We start from the raw sequence: 24,608 nt of genomic DNA, 5'->3' as shown, positions 1-24,608 counted from the left end.
ATCGGCTCCGGACCTCAGCCCACCGAACCTTACCTAGGTTCTAAAACTTCATCACGTGGTTTGGGGTGCCTGGGTGGCTCAGTCGTTTAGCTTCTGCCTTCAGCTCAGGTCATGATCCCAGGGTCCTGGGATCCAGCCCTGCATCAGGCTCCCTGCTGAGGGGTGGTGGGAGGGGAAGGCCTGTTTCTCTCTCTCCCACTCCCCCTTCTTGTGTTCCCTCTCTCACTGTATCTCTGCCAAATAAGTAAATAAATAAAAATTTTTAAAAAAAATAAAAATTACAAAGCCTATGATTTGGTTTTAATGTAGTTCACACCATGCAGTCACCCTGCTTAAAACCTGACCACAACTTTTCATTACACTTAACCAATTTTTTAAGTTAATTTTTAAAAAATTTTTATTTTTTTTTTAAAGATTTTATTTATTTATTTGACAGAGACAGATCACAAGTAGGCAGAGAGGCAGGCAGAGAGAGAGGAGGAAGCAGGCTCCCTGCTGAGCAGAGAGCCCGATGCGGGGCTCGATCCCAGGACCCTGAGATCATGACCTGAGCCGAAGGCAGCGGCTTAACCCACTGAGCCACCCAGGCGCCCTAATTTTTTATTTTTTATACACACATATTTTTATCCCCAGGGGTACAGGTCTGTGAATCGCCAGGTTTACACAATTCACAGCACTCACCAAAGCACATACCCCCCCCCAATGTTCATAACCCCACCCCCCTTCTCCCAACCCCCCTCCCTCCAGCAACCCTCAGTTTGTTTTGTGAGATTAAGAGTCACTTATGGTTTGTCTCCCTCCCAATCCCATCTTGTTTCATTGATTCTTCTCCTAGCCACTTAAGCCCCCATGTTGCATCACCACTTCCTCATATCAGGGAGATCATATGATAGTTTGTCTTTCTCTTTAAGTTAATTTTTTAATTAATTTCAGAGATAAAATTTAGTGATTCATCAGTAAAATAACTAATTTTTACCACAACCTAAAAGACATTCACGATCCAGCCTCCTTCTAGCCCTCCAACTTCATCTCAAGACACTCTCACCTCACTCCGCTCCAGCTTTTCAATAGCTTTTACTTGGCTCAGGACTTTTTGCTGTTCCCTATTTCTGGAAAGTTCTCCAACCATTCTCAAAGTTGATTCCTCATTTGCAGTCTTGAGTATACATGGTACTTCCTCTAGCTTTCCTGGAGCAATGTCAATTACCACCACCTTCCTACATCTGTCCTATTTCTCTTAGGGCACTTTTCACAAACTATCAGCTTGTAAGGGCCTATTCAGCCAGAGCAGCCCCACCCCGGTTGAACTGCCATTTTGTTATAAAACTTAAATTGACTTTGCCCCCCCTCCCCAGGGGAACTTACTTAAAAATAAGTCCCAGAAAACAGTCCCAGGTAACAAAGTCCAAGTACAAGGGTGGGTCAGGCCTGGTGGGGGTATTCAATCAGTGGGGGCTCATATAACTGTCTCCTAGCTACCAAGGTGATGGGCTAGTTTCCATGGCTACTGTGGGGTGAATTGTAATTCAATTAGCCACCTGTGTGTGGCCAGGCTCAAGCACATGGCCTTTGCTCTGTAAAAGTTAGTCTGGAAAGCAGGGAGGGGTCGTCCTCTGTAAGGGGCGACCCTGACCGGTCTGTTTGACCGTCGACGTTTGATTCTTGATGTTTGGCATGGAATAAAGCTTTGCTTGACTTTTGCTTTGTATCAGTCTTGCTCCTTTAATCATGGACCCATTATTGGGGTACCCAATTTTGGGGGGACCCAACAAGCTCCGAGAAACAGGTTACCTATAGCAGACAGGAGCGGCAGTCACTGTTGGTCCTGTACTACCACTTGCTTGTGTGCTTACTTCCACAGCAACTCTGGTACTTGCACCTCATTTACCACTCAGTTGAGAGGTCAGCCCTGCTGGCCAGGATGATCAAGAGGTCTCTGGTGGCAAAAGGAGGTGTCATCTTGGTAGTGACCAAACTCTTGATCTAGGTGAAGAAAAAGCCTCTTCATTCATACCTACCATAGGTGCAGGGCAGGCCACTGAGGTCTACTGCCTGAATGGGCTCTCTGGGTGGCTACAATCCAAGCTAACTTAATCATTTTGCTTGATGGCAGCAATCTAAATACAGGAGGGCCAAAATGTATACATCCCAACAACTGCCAAAGTGCAGTAGGAATGCAGTAAAGAATTCTGAAAGAACAGGCTTTGAAGTACTGATGCTTTGACAACATGGGCTTTAGTGGAAAAAATGTTCATACATCTACATGCATATATATGGAGATAGATAGATAGATAGATAGATAGATATATCTATCTATCTATCTATCTCCATATATATGCATGTAGATGTATATATGTATGAACTATATTCTGAACATTCCATTTGCTTCCTCCACTAAGGCATATTTAATCCACTTCCCAAGGTTAAGACTAAAACGAGATCATATTTATTTATTTATTTTAAATATTTTAATTATTTATTTATTTGACAGAGAGGCACAGCAAGAGAGGAACACAAGGAGGGGGAGGGGGAGAGGAAGAAGCAGGCTTCCTGCCAAGCAGGGAGCCGGATACAGGGCTCCATCCCAGGACTTTGGGATCATGACCTAAGCAGAATACAGATGCTTAACTGACTGAGCCTCCCTGTTACTGCATAAAATAAGATATTAATTTAAAAGAATCAGGGCTTCTTGCAGAGCAGGTCTATTCCTTGCCTGGGGCAAGAAGATACAAGGTGATCTTGGAAGACTTTGTGTGTCAGAAAGTGAGGAAGCTTTACAAGATTAAATCTAAAAAATTCACGAAAGATTAGGTTAATAAATCTTTAAGTATTATTTCCAGTCATGTTGGTACTAATTTATTGTATCAGATATGAAATTAGTAAGTGTAAATAATTTTTTTAAAAAAACAAGCTGCCTCAAAGTTTACTAGAGGCCAGGCATAAGTACAGGTTTCTACTTGGAATAATTGAGAAGTTCAAAGATTTGATAGTGGTGAAGGTTGTACAACTATGAAAATCCACAGAATTAAACTTCAAAAGGTGAATTTTAGGGGCTCCTGGGTGGCTCAGTCTGGGGAAGATTGAGCCCCACTTCCTGCTTGTAATCCCTCTCTCCATGTCTGTCAAATAAATACAATCTTTAAAAAATAATAGGAGAGGGCGCCTGGGTGGCTCAGTGGGTTAAGCCGCTGCCTTCAGCTCAGGTCATGATCTCAGGGTCCTGGGATCGAGTCCCGCATCGGGCTCTCTGCGCAGCAGGGAGCCTGCTTCCTCCTCTCTCTCTCTGCCTGCCTCTCTGCCTACTTGTAATCTCTCTCTGTCAAATAAATAAATAAAATCTTAAAAAAAAATAATAGAACTTTATGTGTAAATTACACCCTAAGGCATAAAAAAAAAAACTATAGAAAAGCAAATCCTATTATACTCCTTGTCAAGACTATGGTGACTGGTTCCCTCACTCAGTTAGGCCTCCAACTTGGTTTTGTCTCAGGTCGTGATGGCCTAGGTCGTGGAGACAGAGCTCTGCAGTTGGGGCTCAAGTCATGATCTAATGGGTCCTGAGATCTAGCTGTGCGTCTGGTTCCACGCTGGGCACGGAATCTGCTTGAAGATCCTGTTTCTCGCCTCCCTCTCTCAAATAAGTCTTTTAAAAAAAGACTACATAGTTCAGTCTTGTCCTTTTACATTTGGACACACTTGGAAAAAAGCCTAATTCTCTTTATTCTCAGGAAGTAAACTGGTCAAAGATCTGGAGAAATGATGGCAGTCAAGTTTTTCTAGTTAACCTCTCTTAGTATTCAGGCTTGGATAAGGCTCGTAGTTGCAGCTACATTTTGAGGAAAATCTGAAGGAAATTTTTGAGTGGACAACCATCAGGACTATTTGGTTTGAAATTGTTAAGTGCCATAGTGTTACTGGCCTCCGGAAAGCAAATGTTCTTAAAAATGTTTCCCAGGATGCCTGGGAGGCTTTGGTTAAGCTTCTGCCTTCAGCTCAGGTCAAAATCTCGAGGTCCTGAGACCCAGTCCTACATCCGACAGAGGGTGGAGCCGGCGGTGGGCAGGCTCAGCAGTGAACCTGCTTCTCCCTCTGCCTACAGCTCCCCTTGCTTGTGCTTTCTCTGACAAATAAAACCTTTAAACAAATTTTTTTTTAAATCTGCATTTTTTTTAAGTACCACTGCTTATGTTGTGGCAAATGGTATTTTTACATTCATGTATATAATATCATCTACAGAACTGTAGGGTACCAATTATGATTAGCACTATTATCAGATAGTTACCTCCTAATACTTTGTAGCTTAGTATATTAAAACGATTATATTGAAAATGGTACCAAAACGTAATCAACCTAGCCACACCCTTGATTTATTAAGTCACATTGAAGCCTGATCATTAGTAAGTAATACACCATAAAAAAATCGTTGCAGGTGTACCTTGGTGGTTCAGTTTCTTAAGTGTCTGCCCTTGGCTCATGTCAGCAGCCCCCATCAGGCTCCCTGCTCAACAGAAAGCCTGCTTCTTCCTCTCCCTCTGTGTTTCCTCTCTCAGTGTCGCCTGTCAAATAAAACCTTTGAAATAAAAAAGTCATCGCAGAAACAACTGTGTGGCTCCCTCCATTAAGTGTCTGCCTTTGGCTCAGGTGATGATCCCAGGGTCCTGGGATGAAGTCCCACATCAGGCTCCTTGTCAATGGGGAGCCTACCTCTTCCCCTGCTTCTGCTCTGACAGGTGAATAAATAAAATCTTAAAAAAAAAAAAAAAAAAAAATTCATCGCAGTTGCCTAAGAATACCCTAATGGGTCCCAATAGTAAGAGTAAGTAGCAGCTTTACCTAACGTAATAAACAGACAGTCACTGTTCAAAAAAAAGTCACTGTTCAAATTTTATTTGGTATTTTAGTTGGTACAACACTTAGTTGGTTGTATGGTCTTTTTACATTATATGGCAATGTACACTATATTCTGACATACATGGTACATGAAGTAAGCCTTTGGAACAGTTACTCACGATACGTGCAATAATGAATTTGTACACTGGAGCCCAGGATGTGACTGACTGGAAAAGATGGACTAGACGTGTTGGGTGAAGGAACCACAAGTCCTAGAACACACAGGAAATACACATCTGGTTTGAAAAGCACCTGCTGCATATGCAGTGTTGGCAGTGGTGCCTCTGAGATGAACCCATTTAGGACTATAAAGGCAGCTATCATCCAGCGTTAGGGTATAGCTGTAGGATTTGCTGAACCATTCGTATTTAGAAATTTAGGAGACTGATGTTTTTTCTTTAGGCCATTTTGATATTATTTAAGTAACAGATCAGATAATAAGGACAATGTACACAACCTCCAACTAAAACCCTGTCAGTGAAGTGGTACATTAGAAAACTTTAAAACTGCAGCTCCTTTTGGATCCCCCAGAGTGTATCTGCACTCTTCTTCAAACGGGCCTCTTCCTCAGGAGTTAGAGTCACCTTCACAACATCTGAAATTCCATTCTGTCCCAAGATGCAAGGAACACTAAGGAAGACATCATCTTTTATTCCATAGAGACCCTGAAGACAAAAGGAAAAGTATTTTATGTTTTGAGCACACATTCTGGGGTCTCCCAAGACTTTCATTCTTTACAATTATGAAGCTTATTTAATACAACTTGAGAAGTAGGAACTCCTGTCCACATTTTCGGTTAGGATGTTATGAAGAGTGCAAGTCATCAAAATACCAGCAAGATTTCTGTTCTAAAAGATAATCTAAATTATTGCCATTATCCGTATTACTGTTCAATTTTTAATGACAACATTTTGGCAACTCTACCTTGAGTCACCTTTTTCCTTCAAAGGAAAAAGCTTTTCTTTTATGGTCTTCCGCTCACCTCAACTTATTGTAAGTTATCAAGTTATCTATGTGAACACAGTACCACTAAACATTAATCCCAAAGCTCAACGATTTCTCTCCAAAGAAAGTTGTGACTGCATTTATTATGTCACTTAAATCAAATTTATGTCACTTAGATTTATGTCACTTAAATCAAAGACTAAGTCAGTCTGTTTTCACAGAAGAATTTTTTTTTTAATTTTTAATTTTTTATAAACTATGTATTTTTATCCCCTGGGGTAAAAATACCCACGGGGTATTTGACAGGTATGTGAATCGCCAGGTTTACACACTTCACAGCACTCACCAAAGCACATACCCTTCCCAATGTCCATAACACCACCCCCCTTCTCCCAACACCCCTCCCCCCTGCAACCCTCAAGTTTGTTTTGTGAGATTAAGAGTCACTTATGGTTTGTCTCCCTCCCAATCCCATCTGGTTTCATTTATTCCAGAAGAATCTTTTTTAAAAACCAGAAAATAATCACATTCAAATACAGTGTACCACTACATACACCTACCTTAATCATGGTGGAAATTGGATGCACCCGCCTAAGATTCTTCATTATACTTTCTGCCAAATCTGCCACAGACAGTCCAATGGCCCAGGAAGTGTAGCCTTTCAGTTTGATCACCTCATAGGCACTGTAGGGTAGGGAAGGACAGAGAAAGTTAGGAAAAAGTAAGGTAAGAGAGAAAGTAAAGCACACACACATGCTTTACAGCAAATAATGCCATGAAGTTACATTACAGACCTCAGTAATGCTTGCATGCATACCAAGATATTATGTATAGCAACAGTACAATGTATATTCAATACCACGGAATATTACAACTGTCAAAACAAGTAACTACATCTACATGCAACAAAATAAAGGATTAAGACGTAATACTGAATTTTAAAAAATAACTCCAAGATTATATTACATCTTTGACTCAAAGCAAGGGATGGGCAGTAGGACAGAAGATGAGTGGGAGGAGGAGCTCAGAACTCATATTCAAGTACCAGCAGACTAGTGATTCTAACCCAACAAAACACTACACTTAGTTGACAGCTATTATCAATGTTTCTTGGGTTGGGTGGTGGTTCACAGGTTTTTTTTTTTTTTTTTTGAAGTTTTTATTTATTTATTTGACAGACAAGAGTTCACAAGTAGGCAGAGAGGCAGGCAGAGAGGGGGGAAGCAGGCTCCCCGCCGAGCAGAGAGCCCAATGCGGGGCTTGATCCCAGGACCCTGCGATCATGACCGGAGCCAAAGGCAGAGGCTTCAACCCACTGAGCCACCCAGGTGTCCCGGTTCACAGGTTTTTTTTTTACGAGGGCCTTGCCTAAATCAATCCTGATTCATTACTTAGTTCTACAGACTGAGGCCCACACATGGTTTGTAGTAAGTAAATAATGGGATGGTAAGCATCTACCTTCAGCCCAGGTCATGATCCCAGGGTGCTGGATCAAGCCGCATACCTGGTTCCTTGCTCAGTGGGAAGCCTGCTTCTCCCTCTGCCTGCTGCTCCCAGTGCCTATGCATGCGCTCTCTCGGGTGATAAGAATCTTTAAAATATTTTTTATATATATATACACACACACGAAATAAGTAATACGACCAAGCTGAAAACTTCCGTATTTACATAATTTCATACAATATTTACTTTTTAGTACAAATATGAATCTACACATTGCCTGAAACTTTATAATTATCTGAATAAACAAGTTTGCTATTTCTAATCATAAAGCCTGTAACAGGAAATTGGATTTAAAAATTCTTGGGGCTCCTGAGTGGTTCAGTCAGTTGAGAATGTGACTCTTGTTTTTGGCTCAGATCGTCATCTCTGGGTCATGGGATTGGCCCCATGTAAATCTCCATGCTCAGCGGGGGAGATCTGAGAGAAATCCTGAGATTCTCTCCCCTCTCCCCTTCCCCTGCACGCACACACATGCTCCCTCTCAAATAAATCAATCAATCTTTTCTTAAAAAATAAAGAAATAAAAGTTCTTATTTCTGCAGCACCTGGCTGGCTCAGTCCATGTAGGATGTGACTCTTGATCTCCAGGGGGTTCTGAGTTCAAGTCCCACACAGGGTGTAAAGATAACTTAAATAAATAAAACTCTTATCAATAAATCAGTAAAAATTCTTATTCCTAACTGAATGACCCATATATGCTATTGAAGTAAAGACTGAATCTGAAATACAACTTCTAAGCACTAAAAGATTTATACTACTATAGAGTAATACAGCAAAGACTGTTGCATTAACCATTTTTAGTTCTTGACTTCTGTTTTATAGTATGTTCTTTAACGAAACATCAGGAAAAATCTTTTTTTTTTTTTTTAAGTAATCTCTACACCCAACACGGGACTCGAACTCATAAGCCTGAGATCAAGAGTCACGTGCTCTACCAACTGAGCCAGCTAGCCAGGCGTCCTTAGAAAAATGCTTTCCGGGGCGCCTGGGTGGCTCAGTGGGTTAAAGCCTCTGCCTTCAGCTCAGGTCATGATCCCTCCTGGGATCGAGACCCATATCGGGCTCTCTGCCCAGCGGGGAGCCTGCTTCCCTTCCTCTCTCTGCCTGCCTCTCTGTCTACTTGTGATCTGTCAAATAAATAAATAAAATCTAAAAAAAAAAAAAGAAAAATGCTTTCTGACAAGTACTCAAATGCTATTAAACTTTCAAACTTCAAAATAAAAATATAGGGGCACCTGGGTGGCTCAGTGGGTTCAAACCTCTGCCTTCGGCTCAGGTCATGATCCCAAGGTCCTGGAATCGAGGCTCGCATCGGGCTCTCTGCTCAGCAGAGAACCTGCTTCCTCCTCTCTCTCCCTGCCTGCCTCTCTGACTAGTTGCAATCTCTATCAAATAAAATCTTAAAATAAAATAAAAATGTAAGTCTTAGGGGTGCCTGGGTGGTTCAGTAGGTTAAAGCACCTGCCTTCGGCTCGGGTCATGATCTCAGGGTCCTGGGATCAAGCCCTGCATCGGACTCTCTGCTCAGCAGGGAGCCTGCTTCCCTTCCTCTTTCTCTCTGCCTGCCTCTCTGCCTACTTGCGATGTCTCGCTCTCTGTCAAATAAATAAATAAATCTTTTAAAAAATAAAATAAAATAAAAATATGTTTTAATCTTCTGTATTGCCAAATTATGGGATCCATTACCTGTCAACCACCTGTTTGTGAACCTCTTTCCACTGTTCCTTATCTGCATCAGTGCCTAAGTCAGGGTGCAGATTCTTCAGAGACACACCAGCAATGTTTACTCCACTCCATACAGGCACTAGAAGAAACAGTACAGAATACATTTACTTCCACATGCCATCCAGCAGACCACAGAGCACCCTAACCAGTCTTCCGGGCTAATCTGCTTTAAGTCAACATACTCCTTGCTTGTTGACTTAAGACCCTTGATCTGTAACAGAAATAAATCACTTTCTCTGAGATTTGTAGACCACTGGTCTGGGGGAATAAAAAACCAAAACGTTCCCAGGCCACAGAGGCCAGCAAGTCTGTTCGAAGCTGCCTCACCTTTCTGATTAGCCCAGCCATCTTTCAGCAAAATGTTTTCCTTTCTTAAGGTCACATGAATGATTTTACTGACCTCCCTTTTATCTGTAAACCTTGCCCTCCTTCACAGAAAGAACAGAGTACTTTTGCACAACTCCTTGGTACTAAGGAACCAGACCTTCTTGCACACTAGAAGAACTAGAACTTCTTGCACAATCTCTGAGCACTGAGTAACTGGCATCATCAAATCTGCATGCAATCAAGAAATGTCACAGACCACTGTGTTCCCTTAACTGATTAAACCCCTTAAGTCTCTGGGCTAGGGGCACCTGGGTGGCTCAGTGGGTTGAGTGTCTGCCTTTGGTTCAGGTCATGACCCCAGGGTTCTGGGATCAAGCCCCCAATCGGGCTCCCAGCTCAGCAGAAAGCCTGCTTCTCCCTCTCCCTCTGCTTGCTGCTCTGCCTTCTTGTGTTCTCTTTGCATCTGTCAAATAAGTAAATGAAATCTTTTTTTTGAAGATTTTATTAATTTATTTGAGAGAGACAGATAGTTAAGAGAGGAACACAAGGGAAAGGGAGAAGCAGGCTTCCTGCTGAGCAGGGAGCCCAACATGGGGCTCGATCCCAGGACCCTGGGATCGTGACCTGAGCTGAAGGCAGACGCTTACTGAGACACCCAGGTGCCCCAATTAATAAAATCTTAAAAAAAATCAATTTCTGGGCCAGGAAGAAACTTAAGAGTTGGGCTTTTGGACAAAGGTCTGCCTTCTTCCCCAGGTTGCCAGCCTCCTGAATAAAGCTCATATTCCCTTCCAGTCAAAACTTGCCTCTTGACTACTGGCCTTTTGAGCAATGGGGAGCCAAACTTGGGTTCTGGAAACAAGACAGTAATTTTTTTTTTTTTTTTAAAGATTTTATTTATTTGACAGAGATCACAAGTAGGCAGAGAGCCAGGCAGAGAGAGAGGAGGAAGCAGGCTCCCTGCTGAGCAGAGAGCCCGATGAGAGGCTTGTTCCCAGGACCCTGGGATCATGACCCGAGCTGAAGGCAGAGGCCTAACCCACTGAGCCACCCAGGTGCCCCAAGACTAGTAATTTTGACCCTTTTTTCTAATTCTCATTTCTTATCTGGGGAGGATTACCTGCTTTTGGCAGATGGTCAAGACTACAACCACCCTTACTCTTAAACTTTCATTGACTGATTTATATAAGACTAAAAATTTTCACCATATTCTAACTTGTTTTCCTACTCTACTGCGATGTTTAATCCGTGTGTATTTGAAAAATAAAGACACTATGAAATCATAAAAGGAATTTTCTTGGCATAAGTAACTGAGAACTCTGCACAAAATTAAAACATCTCTTAGCTGTGATAGACTTTTTCATCTCCTTCATTTGGACTGGCTGACCTTATCTGAGCCACAAAGTTCAAGTCAAGTCTAGACACAGCTGTGATATCAAATGACTGAGGTCATCCTTAGAACTATTCTCTTATTTTAATATGTCCACTGTATTAAGTAAAAGAAATTTCATTCCCCATCCATGACATAGGGATGCCATAAAATATTACGTAGAAGTTAAAATCTTAACCACTCTTAACATAACAATTATGTCAAAAGATAGATTTCTAGAAACCATCCTACTCCAATGAATGGGTATCTGATTTCAGCTCTGGTTTAATAATGAAACTTCTGTAAATATTTTAAAACAATTTTTTTTTAAAAAAACAAAAAGAGAAAATAGTTATGCTTACCACTGGAGTCTCCATGCTCCCCGAGGATCCACCCGTGACAGCTTAACGGGTGAACTCCCAGCCTTTCCCCCATTAGGTAACGGAACCGGGCTGAATCCAGATTGCAACCACTTCCAATAACACGGTTTTTGGGAAAGCCACTTATCTTCCAAGCCACATAGGTCAAGATATCCACTATGAAGGAAACATTTAGGCAAAGATACTAGGTCAATTATTAGATAATGTTTAGCTAGTCAAGATACATGGCTCTGTATGAATCTTGATCGTGCTTATGACCCAACATTTTTGTTAAATTTTTAACCCTTTATTCGTAACATGGTGAATTCATGAAGTCCTCAAGAAGTGTAGCTTAATGAAAATAAATTGTGCATTAACAACATCTTATTCATAATTTACCTAAGCTTTTCTTGGGCAAGTAACTAATTTCTAAATTCTAACTACATTTAGGGGCACTGTAACCCCTTACTATTTTAAACTTAATGATTTTAGCAAATCCATTCACAAGAGGAAAATGAAAAATATGAGCAATAGATGTGTGTATACAGAACACGACATATACCATCAGTTTCACTCGAGTTCATCTATTTGTACAATTAAAGGTCTCACCTGGATTGGAAACAACAAGCAACTTGCAGTTTGGGCTGTATTTGACAACATTAGGAATGATGAACTTAAAGATGTTCACGTTACGCTGGACCAAATTAAGACGGCTTTCTCCCTCTTGCTGACGTGCCCCAGCTGTGATAATAACCAACTTGGAGTTTGCAGTCACATTATAGTCTAGACAAAAGGGAACAAAAACCAGATTACAGCCTTTAAGAGAACTCTAATACCTAGCCAGCAGAAAGCTGTTCCGTAAACTTCTCTTATGGACAGTTTGAACAACTGTGTTACCTCCCCTACTTCCTTTCATATATAGGTAAATACAGATAAATGCTTGTACAGCTACCTTCCCGCCCCCATCTTCTCCTTTAGTTTTTGGCCACTTAACTTGGGAGGAAGCGTACATCACCACCTTCCTTGTATTTTGGTTTTAGACTGTGACTTTAGTGACAGCTCAGAGGAGCTGGAAACAATCAAATGAGGTTGTCATCCCTCAATTTTTTTTGCCACCTGAGCTCATGCTCACACTCTCCCACACTCTTTTTATCTTTTTTAAAGATTTACTTATTTGAGAGAGACGGAGGGAGAGAGAGCACAAGTGGGGTGAGGGGCAGAGGGAGAAGCAGGCTCCTGGCTAGGCAGGGAGCCCAACGTGGGACTCAATCCCAGGACCCCAGGATCATGACCTGAGGTGAAGGCAGATATCCAACTGACTGAGCCACCCAGGCACCCCGATACTCCTATTTCTACTTAACTACTTCACTACGATCACACCAGTCCAGAGACAGGCTGTTTTGTTTTTTAAGCAAAAGCCACTTGATACTTATCAAGTATGTCTTGCTTCTCGATACCCTATTGTACAGGATAGTCAACCCAGCCCGTAGGTAAGTGGTCACTGATTTTCAAGTGTCAAAAGAAACACCTTTTGTACACATGTCCAGATTTCTTGACCAGGGCTCTTAAGTGTAAAAGGCCCAAGAATATCCGAACAGGCTCATTTATCCTATTCTCAACCTTGTGTTAGTTTGTGAAAGGAAGTAGGGGAAGTATATTAAATTTAAATATTAGAAACAATGTGGTTACATACAAACCAGAGGAGCTTTACTAATTACATGCTAACTCAGATGCTTTCCACATTACGGACATACTGGATTTCCACTTAAAACCATTTACTAGAGGGGCGCCTGGGTGGCTCAGTGGGTTAAGCCTCTGCCTTTGGCTCAGGTTGGTCATGATCTCAGGGTCCTGGGACTGAGCCCCGCATTGGGCCTGCTTCCCCGTTCTTTCTGCCTGCTGCTTGCCTACTTGTGATCCATCAAATAAATAAATAAAATGTTTAAAAAAAAAAAAAAAAAAACCTAACTTACTAGAAATTGCAACTTTCATACAAAAGGTTGCCAATGCAAAATTGTTCAAAGGCTCTCTGATCCTATATAAAAAGCCAATCTTAGAAGCAGAATTTCAAGCCTGATAGAGAATTAAGTTTAGCATAGACCACAATGTAAGTTTGTTGTAATTCACCTTTGCCAGAGACAATTTTTGGTGTTCTAAGGAAAAGGCTTCCATGCTGGAGATCCATCATCTCTCCCTTCAGTTTGTCTTCCATGACATCAACAAGAGCAAGTTCATCGGCCAAGTCCTAAGAGATGTTAACAATTGTAGTCAAATGGAAAGCATGTATTATTTAGTCAAATAGAAAGGCATGCAAAAATTTCTGTATTTCTAGGACAGAAAGAGTTCTGCTACTTTATTAGTATCGGGACATACCTCAAAATAAAGGTAGGCCCCCATTTAAAAACTGACTCTCAGATGACCCTTCCATAGGAAGAAGTACTGATCTCTTCCCCACTAGAACAAGCTTTGCAAGGGCTCCACCACTCCACTGTATGGAAGCAGAACCCTGGACTGGCAATGGATAGAATATCACCCAATTACATAAAGCTGCTCTATTTATACTCTCAAATTCAGTTTTTTAAATTGATTTTAGGTCATTATTCATTACATAAGTGAGTCTGACTAGTATCACGACTTGGAAGTTAAAAGAAAGTGGTATTCTGGATCATTCTTTGTCTATATATTTCCCATGTATTAACCAATACTAACAGTGTCACATGAAGATAGATTTGTGCACTGCAATGTAGTATTGGTGAAAAATATCCTTTCAACTGAAGCAGCAAATGTTCACAGGTGCCATCTCAGACCAGGAGCATCAGTAACAGATTTAACAGACATGGGTTGTGAACTGTTAGAACCAAGTTAAGTTATACTAGCTGAGCTACAGAACTACCCCGAGTCATCTGTGATAACCTTGCACTATGCTTATACACACCCAAGTTAGAGAGCATCATAGGAAAAGACCACAGGTGATTCACAGGTGTTAACAAAACAGATGGCATCAATTTCTGATCCAGCGGGAAAGCAGTAAGAATTGGTACAGGCACCCCCTCATTTTCAGAAGTCTGCATTATGCCAATTCATTTTTATACAAGACCTAACATTGTACCTGTTTTTAATGAAAGAAATCCAAAGAGGATTTGTGCTTTTATGAAAAAGGCAAAAAGCAATAGTGGCATTCAGTTTTTTGTTCTGCAGTGAGCCCTTAGAGTAGTAGTACACATCCCAAGTACCAACAAGCTCCTTCCCTAGGAAACTTTATGCATCTCAGTATCAAGCTGTCATAGCTCTGAACTGTGTGAACATCTGTACTTCACCTCTATTTTGTGTATGTGTCAGCAAGATGTGTCCTAAGGTTCGGAAAAGCCCCAGGTTATTTCTTGGGTCTGGGAATGCTCAAAAAAATTTTCCAGGGGCTCCTGGGTGGCTCAGTGGGTTAAAGCCTCTGCCTTCCGCTCAGGTCATGATCCCAGGGTTCTGGGATCGAGCCCCGCATCGGGCTCTCTGCTCAGCAGGGAGCCTGCTTCCTCCTCTCTCTCTCTCTGCCTACTTGTGATCTCTGTCAAATAAGTAAATAAAATTTAAAAAAAAAAAAAAGTCCATATTAATCAATGGACTGTCTTCACTTTACACCCTTTTGGCTTCGGAAAGGTTTCACAGCAATGGTCTCCTGTAGGATGGTGGGGGAAACCTTTACACTATGTGGCTCCTCGTAAGTACACACTATGAAGCAACATGTTGTAACCATACATAGCTCATAGCTCATTTCTGCCTTCAGTTCCTTATTTCAATCCTTTCCTGTTCAAAAGCCAGAATTAATCATTTCACTCTCTTATTTGAACTCCAAATCTAAATTTAAGATATTTTATGGTAAGTTGCAATTATATTTATATATAAACCGGGCCTGACTACTCAAAATGTGTTTATTCATTCACAAATTCCAACTAAGTGTTCGCTCCATAACTGATACCAAAATTACTATTCAAGGTGGGAATTTTTGTGGAAGAAATGCTTAGGATTTCCCACATTTAGCGTGATTTTAATTTTACCAAATGTATGATTTTCAATTCAAAAATTACTTTAAAATAACTTTAGCTTGTTTAAAGGCATGGGCTCTTTTTCATTTGTAGGCAATTCATCCATGTTAATAGCGCAAAGTGAATTTAAGGAAGGGTCACCCTGTGGTGCCTGGGTGGCTCAGTCCTGAAGTGTTAGCCTTCGGGTCAGGTCCTGGAACTGAGCCCCTCACCTACCTGTTCAGCGGGAAGCCCTCCTCTGCCTCTGCCACCCCCCCTGCTTGTGTTCCCTTTCTCGCTGTGTGTCAAATAAATTTTTAAAATCTCTTTAAAAAAAAAAAAGGAACTGTGTCATCACTTGCCTGACAACTTTTTTTTAGTTCAGATACGCTTTTGGTATGGCATCACATTTCTTTTTCTTTTTTTTAAAATAAGATTTTATTTATTTGACAGACACAGATTACAAGTAGGCAGAGAGGCAGGTAGAGAGAGAGGAGAGGAGAAAGCAGGCTCCCTGCAGAGCAGAGCCCGACGTGGGGCCCGATCCCAGGACTCTGGGATCATGACCTGAGCCGAAGGCAGAGGCTTTAACCCACTGAGCCACCCAGGCGCCCCTGGCATCACATTTCTAAAGTTTGTTCCATAAAACGCTGAGTGCATGAACCTGAATTTTTGTATATACAATGTGATAATGCAATTCTTGGAGGAGTGGGGGGATGGGTGGCTCCCAGAAAGATGGGCTCTCACTTACCTTCATTAAGATACTGATGGCACAAGCCATGCCAACAGCACCAACCCCAACAACTGTAATCTTATTTTGGGGGACATGTTCTTCCTTAAGAAGATTCTGTATCAGCTGGTCTTTGAGAGTTGCCATTTTGGACTTAGAACCAAAAGGAATCTAAAGGGGAAAAAACACGCACAGTCACTGCATCTTCTTTAAATTAACGCTATTAACCAAAAGCTGTTCCAAAGGAGTTCATTTTACTTCTTTTGAGGGTACTTGCCACTAAAAAGGGGGAAGGAAAAAACCTAAAGCTGGCCACAGGAATGTTGAAAGACCTAATGCCAGGGTCTGGTCTCTCTAGGATCTTGGTGTAAAGATCTCACCTTGGCGTGGAAGAATAGTATTGACGTTTGAGTGTAAGCATAGCTTCCTGAGGCCTCCCTCATCTTGACTTATTAACCCCAAGCGGGGCCGCCTTTCCTCACACAAAATCGCTGTGAGCTGCCTGCCCAGCTCTACTCCAGTCACCCGGGGTTCCCGCCAAACCCTCAAGTAAGGACCCGAGGAACGTGGAATAATCTCCTGTAACTGCCTCCTGAAATGACCCAGTCGTCTTAAGGCATGCAAAAAGCTCTGCTCATGCGCAATCACTCCCTCCTCCAGCCCCAGAAGGATGCCAACGGCTCAGCCAGAGCTCAGGGGCTTGCCGCCCCTCCCCCACCCTCGCCTGCGCGAGACTCGCGCGCATGCTCATTTCAAGCAGTGGGCGGGAACAAGAGTAGAGTAGGAACCCCAAGCTTTCCAGAGTTGGGCCCTGCCCCCGACGGCGGCTGCCGGGGTAGCCCCGCCCACAGGCGGAAATGACTGGAAATTACCGTGCTCTTCGGGTCAGACAGAGAGCGCCCCCGCGGCGGACTTTAGTCCTAAGTAGTGCCCCAGCTGGCTGCCTCCCTGGCCACGCGCGCGGCCACGGCCAGACTTTAAATCTTAAATACTTGGTTGCTGTTAACAAACCGGGAGGGAGGCGCCTCGTGTGGCTTCTACTGCGATCCATGTTGCAAAGGCGTGAGGCCCGGTAGGAGGAAATTGTCAGTACAGGAAGTGCAAAAATAGCTGTAGAGGCCCAGAGCCCTCAAGTTAACATGATACTTGGTGTAATCCTCCATTTCCAGAGCCGGGGAGGAGGCCTTCGCTCTGCTAACGCAACCCCGCACTGCATTCACTGGAAAGATTATCACAGGCTGCATCCCAAAGCCCCACATCTAGTCTTGAGTTCCAAAAGGGCAAAAATATCCGAGGACTTCCAGGCAGGCCGCCCAGAGCCACCACGCTGGAATCGGATCTCTCCTTACAAATCACTGCTATTTCTAGACCTGGCTTCACCGAAAACCTAACGATCCAGCGCTCCCTTTAATGTGGGGACGGGTGACGGAGGAGCCCTGCAAAAAGAGGGTCTATTCCCCAAATCCGCCACCCACTTTGTTACCTCAGAGTTGCCCTAACCTTCTCCCAGCTTTAGGTCCCCCACCCCCCATTTTTCAAAAGGAGTGGATGGTACCAGATATCCTACTCGCAAAATACCACCTGCGACGCAGGAGGGCTGAATTCTCTTCCGGCTTCATCTTTGCATGCACCGTGCCTAGGGCAGCACCTGATACATCAGCAGTCGCTTATTAAGTGTTAATTTGCGCAGAGACCGCCCTTAACAGGGACAGCAGCCGCTCCGTGGAGTCCACCTCTCGCGAGCCCCCGGGTTAAAAAGCGACCCGAGCAGTGGTCCCCGGCTTTCATACCTCCTCCCCCAGCCCCACCGCCCGACTGCTGAGGCTTTTTCGGCTCTCTGGGTTCTGGAAACCGGACCTCGAGTTCTGTGCCGTTTGCCTCCTTTAAGCCCGAAGGTATGCCCCACCCTTCATTATCTGTCCTATTCTTGTCCTTCTGCATCCGCTTGGGCTTTCGACCACAGGATTTCCCAGCCCCACCAGAGATCGCGGTGCCTGCTTAAGCAAAAGCAGAGTGCGGCGGGCTCCCGAGCCCACGCATGGCGTGGGCCACCGCCCAGGTATGGTCTGCGAACTCTGCCTCCACCCCGCCACCCCCACGCCCCGGAAGCGGAGACCCCTTTGCGGGCAGCGTCGAGTTAGCAAACCAGAAGCTGCTCGCTCTCCTGACCCTCCAGCTCCGTGCACTTGGGGCCAGACCGTACCGGGAGTGCACGTCGGGAGGGCGAGCGTCAGCGGCGCGCGAGACTGGATCCGGACTTGGCGGCAGCGGCTCCGACACTCGGAGCTGAGCGCGGGAGGGGCCTTAAATGGAACCGCGAGGCTGACGTCAGTGGGGAGCCGGGCGGACGTGCGGGAACCCACGTGTGGGTCGGACTAGGGGCGGGCTCCGAGCCGGGCGGGGCAGTGGAGCCGCTTAGGCGGCGCGCGCAGCGGGACCGCCAACCTGCCGACAGACCCATGTGCGTCCGGAGATCTAAGGGGCTGCTAGAGCCACGCTACCGCCCGCCACAAAAGCCCAAGCCAGTCAAGCGGACCCTCAGGAAAAGCTTAATCGGAATCTTCACCGCTGTTTCCCATTGCCCAGAACAGCTTCTGGCACGTAGGCACTCAACAGCTTGTTGGAAAGGAGGGAATGCCTAGCACAGCATCATTCTGACCCTACCCAGGTCGTGTGATCGCCAAAACTCGCTGTCCTCCACCTGCTGCTAAACCTTCCAAATCCCCCAACTCGTAGTGAGGCCTCAGCTCTAGCCTTCGTTGGTGCTGGTTTCCTTTGCCTGGCCTGCCTTCCTTCCCGATATCTTCTTTAAACCTTACCCATCTAGTAACACACACGCGCGGGGTGGGGGGGGGGGCGCGCGCAAAGTTGGTGTCTCTCTTGTTTCTGCATCTGCGAAGCTGTGTCTCCCTCAAACCGGTTTGCATTGGTGATGTGTGTCACTCTGCCCTTCCCTGTCCGTGATTCTCTCAAGGCCATGGATCAGTCTACTTCCTCCTTTGCACTGGGGACCAACTTAGAGTCCAGTTGGGAGAAAGATCCATAATTACGGGTTTCTTAGTTTTGAAGAGAACATGCTAATCTCAGATCCAGAAAAACAGGGCATCTCTCTAGCATGTCCTAACAGTTTTCTCTCACTCTAGGAGGCCCAGCCACCTAGGCTCTCACCTCAGACACGCAGCTGGACCAGCTGAAGGCCAACCACAGATTATCGGTTGTTTCTCAGGGCAGGGCCTATCTGTGCAATACTGCCTGTGGTTACTCACTTTTTGCAACAATGTCCTCGTTCAGTCAGGGCTGGGCGCCTGCCTATTTATCAGATGTGACCACAACTGCTGGCAGGAGGGCAGAGCTCAGAAAATAGAAGGTAGGCTGGGAAGACAGGTAAGAACTCTCACCAGGACTCTGGAATTACCTCTAAAGGTAATCTAGGCAAAAGTTTTCAGCCCCCTAAATTAAGGCACCTACAGCTCCCTCCAAGCACAGCTTCCTTCTTTGAAGAACAGTAGTCTCAACCTTACAAATATGAATTAAAACAAGTACCAAATTTACTGAGCACCTCCTATGTGCCAGGCAGCAAGCTAGGTAATATCTATACTCATCTTCACGGTAATTCTTTGGAGTAGGCATAATTATCCCCATTTTGTGGATAAGAAGCCAAGGCTCAGAGAGATTCGTGACTTTGCCAAGGTCATACAACTAGTAAGTGATTGCAGCTGATTCTTCAGGACTGCCTTCAAAGCCCATGATTTTTTTCCTGTATAGGACTTTGTCCCATCTCCACCCTTCACCCTCAACTCCACAAAAGTGAAATTATGGAGGGAGCCCAGCCAGTCCTAGGCTCAGAAAGTTGCATTTTCAGTGACAGATAGTAGATGTCACTGGAAGTCCCCACCTGTTGGTTGAGCTGAGACATCCGTCTTCTCCTGCCCTCAGACTGGTACTTATTCCATTCATGCTCCCGCCTTTCAAGCCTTTAGTCTTGGACCAGAGTTTACACCACCTGCTGTCCTGGGTCTCCAGCTTACAAATGGCTGATCTTGGGATTTCTCAGACTCCATAACTGCCTGAGCCAATTCCTTGTAATAGATCTCATTATAATTCCTATTGGTTCTGTTTCTCTGGAGAACCCTAATACAGTCCAAATAGAAGAATTTCTGTACTCAAGTCCAGGCAGAATGTGGGACCCATGAGATGGGCTAGAAAAGCACTGTTTCAGAGGGCAGACCAGACTTCTCCAAACCTATCCAAGCATTCTTCAAGGATGGCCCCTTTAAAAGGGAACATTTCACAAAGAGGTGGCTTGACCAGGGGACAGGCTGGCCTCAGAGAATGGGTGGTGCTAAGCAACCCATATAAGATTTTCCTAAAATGAGAAAAAAAAAAGAAAAATTATTTTTCTAAAAAGGACCTGGCCAAAGGATCGTGTCCACCCAAAACACAGGGCTGAGTCACTCCTTCATTCAGTATTTGTTACTCCTCCTCAAGAAAGTTCAATGGCTCCTCACTCGAGGGCCTCAAGAATGAAATCCAGAAAAAAAAAAAAAAAAAAAAAAAGAATGAAATCCAGGGGCGCCTGGGTGGCTCATTTGGTGGAGCGTCTGCCTTCTGCTTGGTGTGATCCCGGGAGTCCTGGTATCGAGCCCCGCACTGGGCTCCCTGTTCAGCAGGGAGCCTGCTTCTCCCTCTACCTACCCCTACTCTGCTCGTGCTTTCTCTCTCTCTCTCTATCTCTCTCTCTCTCAAATAAATAAATAAAATCTTCTAAAAAAAAATCCAAGAAATAAAATCCAAATTCCTTGGCAGTCACTCTAGGCCTTCTATGATGCAGTGCCCACATCCCCTCTCTCACCTTATGGCCTATTTTCTTGCATGCTCCCTACATGCCAGTCCCAGGGCTCCTTCCCACCTTCCCCAGATACACCATGCACTCCCACCGAGGCGGTTCCTTGAGCCTGCATGTTTTCTACCTTGTCACCATCCCTGCCCTCCCCAAACCCGCAGACTCATAGATCAAATGCCATTGCCTGAGCTTTATATTAAATCCTTATTGCCTTTTTTTAAAAAAAGACTTTATTTATTTGACACATAGAGATTACAAGTAGGCAGAGAGGTGGGGGCGGAGAGGGGGAGGAACAGGCTCCCTGCTGAGCAGGGAGACCGACATGGGGCTCTTATCCCAGGACCCTGAGATCATGACCTGAGCCGAAGGCAGGGACTTAACCCACTGAGTCACCCAGGTGCCCCAAACTAATCCTTATTGCTGCTCCTCTCTTTTTCTCACTAGCCTGTGAGCTCCTCCTGGGCAGAAACTTTCTCCCTTATCTCCATACTCCCAGCATATATGTTAATTTGTTTTACAAATATATTTTGAATTATATGCTCACTATGCAAAGGGCACTGTGCTAGGTGCCGGGGATATAACGATGAATGAGACAGATGCATAAGTCTTCAAAGACTATACCATTTAATGGGGGAGACCAACAGCCTTCTCCCTTATGGCAAAAATGTAAGATAGAATATAACACTACCTCAAAAGAGGTACCAAAAAAATTGCTCTAGCATTCAGGAGAGAAATTTCCTTTGGGTACAGGAGTATCAGAGAAGGCTTCCTGGCTGAGGCAGCATCTGAGCTTAACCTAGAAAAAGACTTCAGTTGCTGAAGATCAGGTGTTGAGAAACAGAGAATGCAGTGTGAGCAAACGCATGGAGGCAGAAACGCAAAATGTGTCTTGTGAATCTTAAGCTTTAAATGCTTAAGCTTTGAAAGGTACGAAATATGGGTGTTTTTGCCTTTTTTTTTTTTTTTTTTTTTGGTGGTCAGTGGGAGTCATAGATGTTTTGGGAGAATGAGAGAGTTAGAGGGAAAGCAAGCAAGGTAGTTGCAAGGTCATGGAAAGCGGGGCAGGGTGGGGCAACACACCTTGTTTTGTAATAATACACAAGAAGCTCAGAACTCATACAGCTCCAACTGCAACTGTACAGAACATTTGCTTCCCTGACACACCCTACACAGCCCCGCAGCCCCTCTTTTTTTCACCGTTTCCATGTTTGCAAAGCTGATGGCTTTCCTGAGTTGCAGGGCCCCAGACACAGAGGGTCTCATCGGTTTCTGTCCGTGACAGGCCAGGCCCTGCTGAGGATGAGCCAAAGCAGAGGCTCCTCTCTCTGGCAAGAGAGCAGGTGCCTGCCCCTGGAAGACTGCTTCCTGTCGTCCCCCCAACCTCATCCACCTCTCACATGGTGGGAGTGGAAGCCAAAGACTCCACCCTGATTACTCCATCCTGGGTGCCTGCCCCCACCCCGCTTCCAGGCTGCCCTCATCGTCAGGTACTAGAAGCTGCCTCTGTTTCTCTTTTTGACTTGGATAATTATTCCCTCCGGAGTTCATTCCTCACATGATCACCTCATAAAATTCACCTCAAAAACTCTGGATTCTTTTTTCTGTAGACTGAATGTTTGTGATCACCGCCCCCCGCCATGTCCCCCTGTCATATGTTGAAACCTAATTCCTAATGTGATAGTATTGGGAGGTGGAGCCATTAGGAAGAGATTAGATCATGAGGGTGAAGCCTTCATGAACAGGATTAGTGCCCTTAAAAAAGAGGGGCTTCCTTGTCCTTTCTATCATGTGAAGACACTGTGAAAAGACAGCTGTCTATGAACTTGGAAGTGGGCCCTCACCAGACACCTGCTATATAGCCTGGGTCTTGGACTTCCTAGACTCCAGAACTGTGAAAAATAAGTTTCTGTTGTTGGGAAGTCACCTAGTCTATGGTGTTTTGTTACAGCAGCCTGAATGGACTAAAGTACCTTCCAGCCACTTCCCACCCTAGGAAAAGAAATGAGATCTGTGCCCTTTCCTATCCGTCTTACCCTGGCAGAGAGTGAGGCCTCACGCTTTCCATCACGTTGATAGGTTCCAAGGAAAAGACTGTCACCAGAATATAAGGGCTTCCAAATTGAGAGGCCTCAAAATCAGTGCTAAGAGGGTGTCCTAAGCCTCTCCAAGCTAGACAATCCCCAGCATACAGAGTGTCCCTTATCTAATCACCACAGGGGAGGACTGTGGGAAGTTGTGACAGCCTTTTCCTCTGACATCTTGGGTGGCAAGGACAGTGATGGGCATGGCTTATCAAAGAAGAGTGGGCAGCCTGGGGGAGAAGTGACACTGACCCGAGGGGTCAGGAGACCTGGGTTCTTGTCTGGCTTGGTCATGGACCTCTGAGTGACATTGTGGCAGTCCCATTCCTTCAGTAGCCTCAACATCCCTGTGTAAACCCAAGAGGATCTCTTCCAGTTCTAACTCAGGTAGGATCTGAGTTCGTGAATCAAGCCTCCATGCACACCTTCATTTTTAGGATTGCTGAGAACGCAGAGGCAAAGCTGTCCTCCATTTTGGGAAGTGATTTGGGCTGCTCCTGGGGTGGAGGCAGACATTCGAGGCGCCTGGCTGCATCCATGGCAACAAGAATCCCACGCTTAGCATTCTCTTATCCCCAATATTAGTTCCAAAACTGGGTCCAAAATTCCCAAAAAACCTGGTTGGGTTTTGAATATGTGAATGAAAAATCTCACTGGGCTTTGGAACCAAATTACTCTTTTTTTTTTTTTTAAAGATTTTATTTATTCATTTGACAGAGAGATTACAAGTAGGCAGAGAGGCAGGCAGAGAGAGAGAGGAGGAAGCAGGCTCCCCGCTGAGCAGAGAGCCCGATGCGGGACTCAATCCCAGGACCCTGAGATCATGACCTGAGCCGAAGGCAGTGGCTTAACCCACTGAGCCACCCAGGCGCCCCGGAACCAAATTACTCTTAACAGGAACCCATCTCTCTCTGATTCTTTTTTTTTTTTTTTTAAAGATTTTATTTATTTATTTGACAGAGAGAAATCACAAGTAGATGGAGAGGCAGGCAGGGAGAGAGAGAGGGAAGCAGGCTCCCTGCTGAGCAGAGAGCCCGATGCGGGGCTCGATCCCAAGACCTTGAGATCATGACCCGAGCCGAAGGCAGCAGCTTAACCCACTGAGCCACCCAGGCGCCCCTCTCTCTCTGATTCTTCAAGGAATTCTTGAAACCTTACCCAATGAGGAATGACATTCCAAGCTCTGGTGTAAAGAAGAAGTCTGATTTCCTATAAAATTCCAAGAGGATCAAAGCAAGTATAGTTGTGAAAAAAGCCTGACTACTCTATTTGTAATTTCCTGGGGCTACGGTGTGGGGAAGGAATGGAGGTCTCCTTATTTGTGCAGCCGCTGGCTGGCAGAGCCCCCTCACTGAAATTTGGGCCTGTGGGCCCTGGGATTTTGTTTAAACTGCTGTTCACGCCATTCATCTACCTGTACCCCATTCATCTGCCTGTACTTTGAGCCTGTTCAGAGGGCCGCCCTGGCCTGAAAAGGCTGTCCCACCTCATATTTTTTGGATACTAGAAGAGGTTCTGACCTGGGAGTCTGTTAAGAGAAGCAAAGGAGAGCTTCCTAGGTACCTCAGGAAGTATCCCAGGCTGTGGTAGGTCTGGTGCAGAGGAGGAGAAGGCTTCCCCTGCAGCTAGATAAAACTCACTGGGTCCCTCACACGTGCATAGCCTAGGGTGGCTGTCTTGTTCATTGCTACTTTCACTTCAGCCAGGAGAAGAAAGCAGAGCAGGAATTTTTTTTTTTGCCTCCATTTTACTGGTGAGACTGTGGAAACCTCAAAAAATGGAATTGCCCCAGGCCACACAGCTGGAAAACAGCCAGGCAG

General features: G+C 44.7%; 1 protein-coding gene across 1 annotated transcript; it reads right to left on the bottom strand.

The window, feature by feature from the left end:
- Nucleotides 1-4,859: 4,859 nt before the first annotated feature.
- On the bottom strand, nucleotides 4,860-18,173 carry LDHA (lactate dehydrogenase A). Its single transcript, XM_044258926.1, has 8 exons — nucleotides 18,068-18,173; nucleotides 15,886-16,035; nucleotides 13,246-13,363; nucleotides 11,728-11,901; nucleotides 11,122-11,295; nucleotides 9,025-9,142; nucleotides 6,396-6,519; nucleotides 4,860-5,555 (listed from the first exon to the last, which is right to left on the bottom strand). Exons 2-8 carry the CDS (start codon nucleotides 16,009-16,011, stop codon nucleotides 5,391-5,393), a joined length of 999 nt encoding a protein of 332 aa, XP_044114861.1. The 5' UTR covers nucleotides 16,012-16,035; nucleotides 18,068-18,173; the 3' UTR covers nucleotides 4,860-5,390.
- Between the last annotated feature and the right edge of the window lie 6,435 nt (nucleotides 18,174-24,608).

The sequence above is a fragment of the Neovison vison genome, chromosome 7, assembly GCF_020171115.1.
Source record: "Neovison vison isolate M4711 chromosome 7, ASM_NN_V1, whole genome shotgun sequence".
NCBI classification, from domain to species: domain Eukaryota; kingdom Metazoa; phylum Chordata; class Mammalia; order Carnivora; family Mustelidae; genus Neogale; species Neogale vison.
The sequence above is the reverse complement of the archived record's forward strand: the minus strand, read 5'-3'. Positions and strand labels throughout refer to the sequence as shown.

Bases quoted from the DNA above. Each gene is read 5' to 3' on its own strand.
- LDHA (XM_044258926.1), bottom strand. From the start codon at position 16,011: ATGGCAACTCTCAAAGACCAGCTGATACAGAATCTTCTTAAGGAAGAA. The intron at 11,296-11,727 runs GTGAGACCTTTA...TTTCCTTCATAG, and splicing joins GCTTGTTGTTTCCAATCCAG to TGGATATCTTGACCTATGTG. The intron at 5,556-6,395 runs GTAGGTGTATGT...TTTTGTCTTCAG, and splicing joins CAATTTCCACCATGATTAAG to GGTCTCTATGGAATAAAAGA.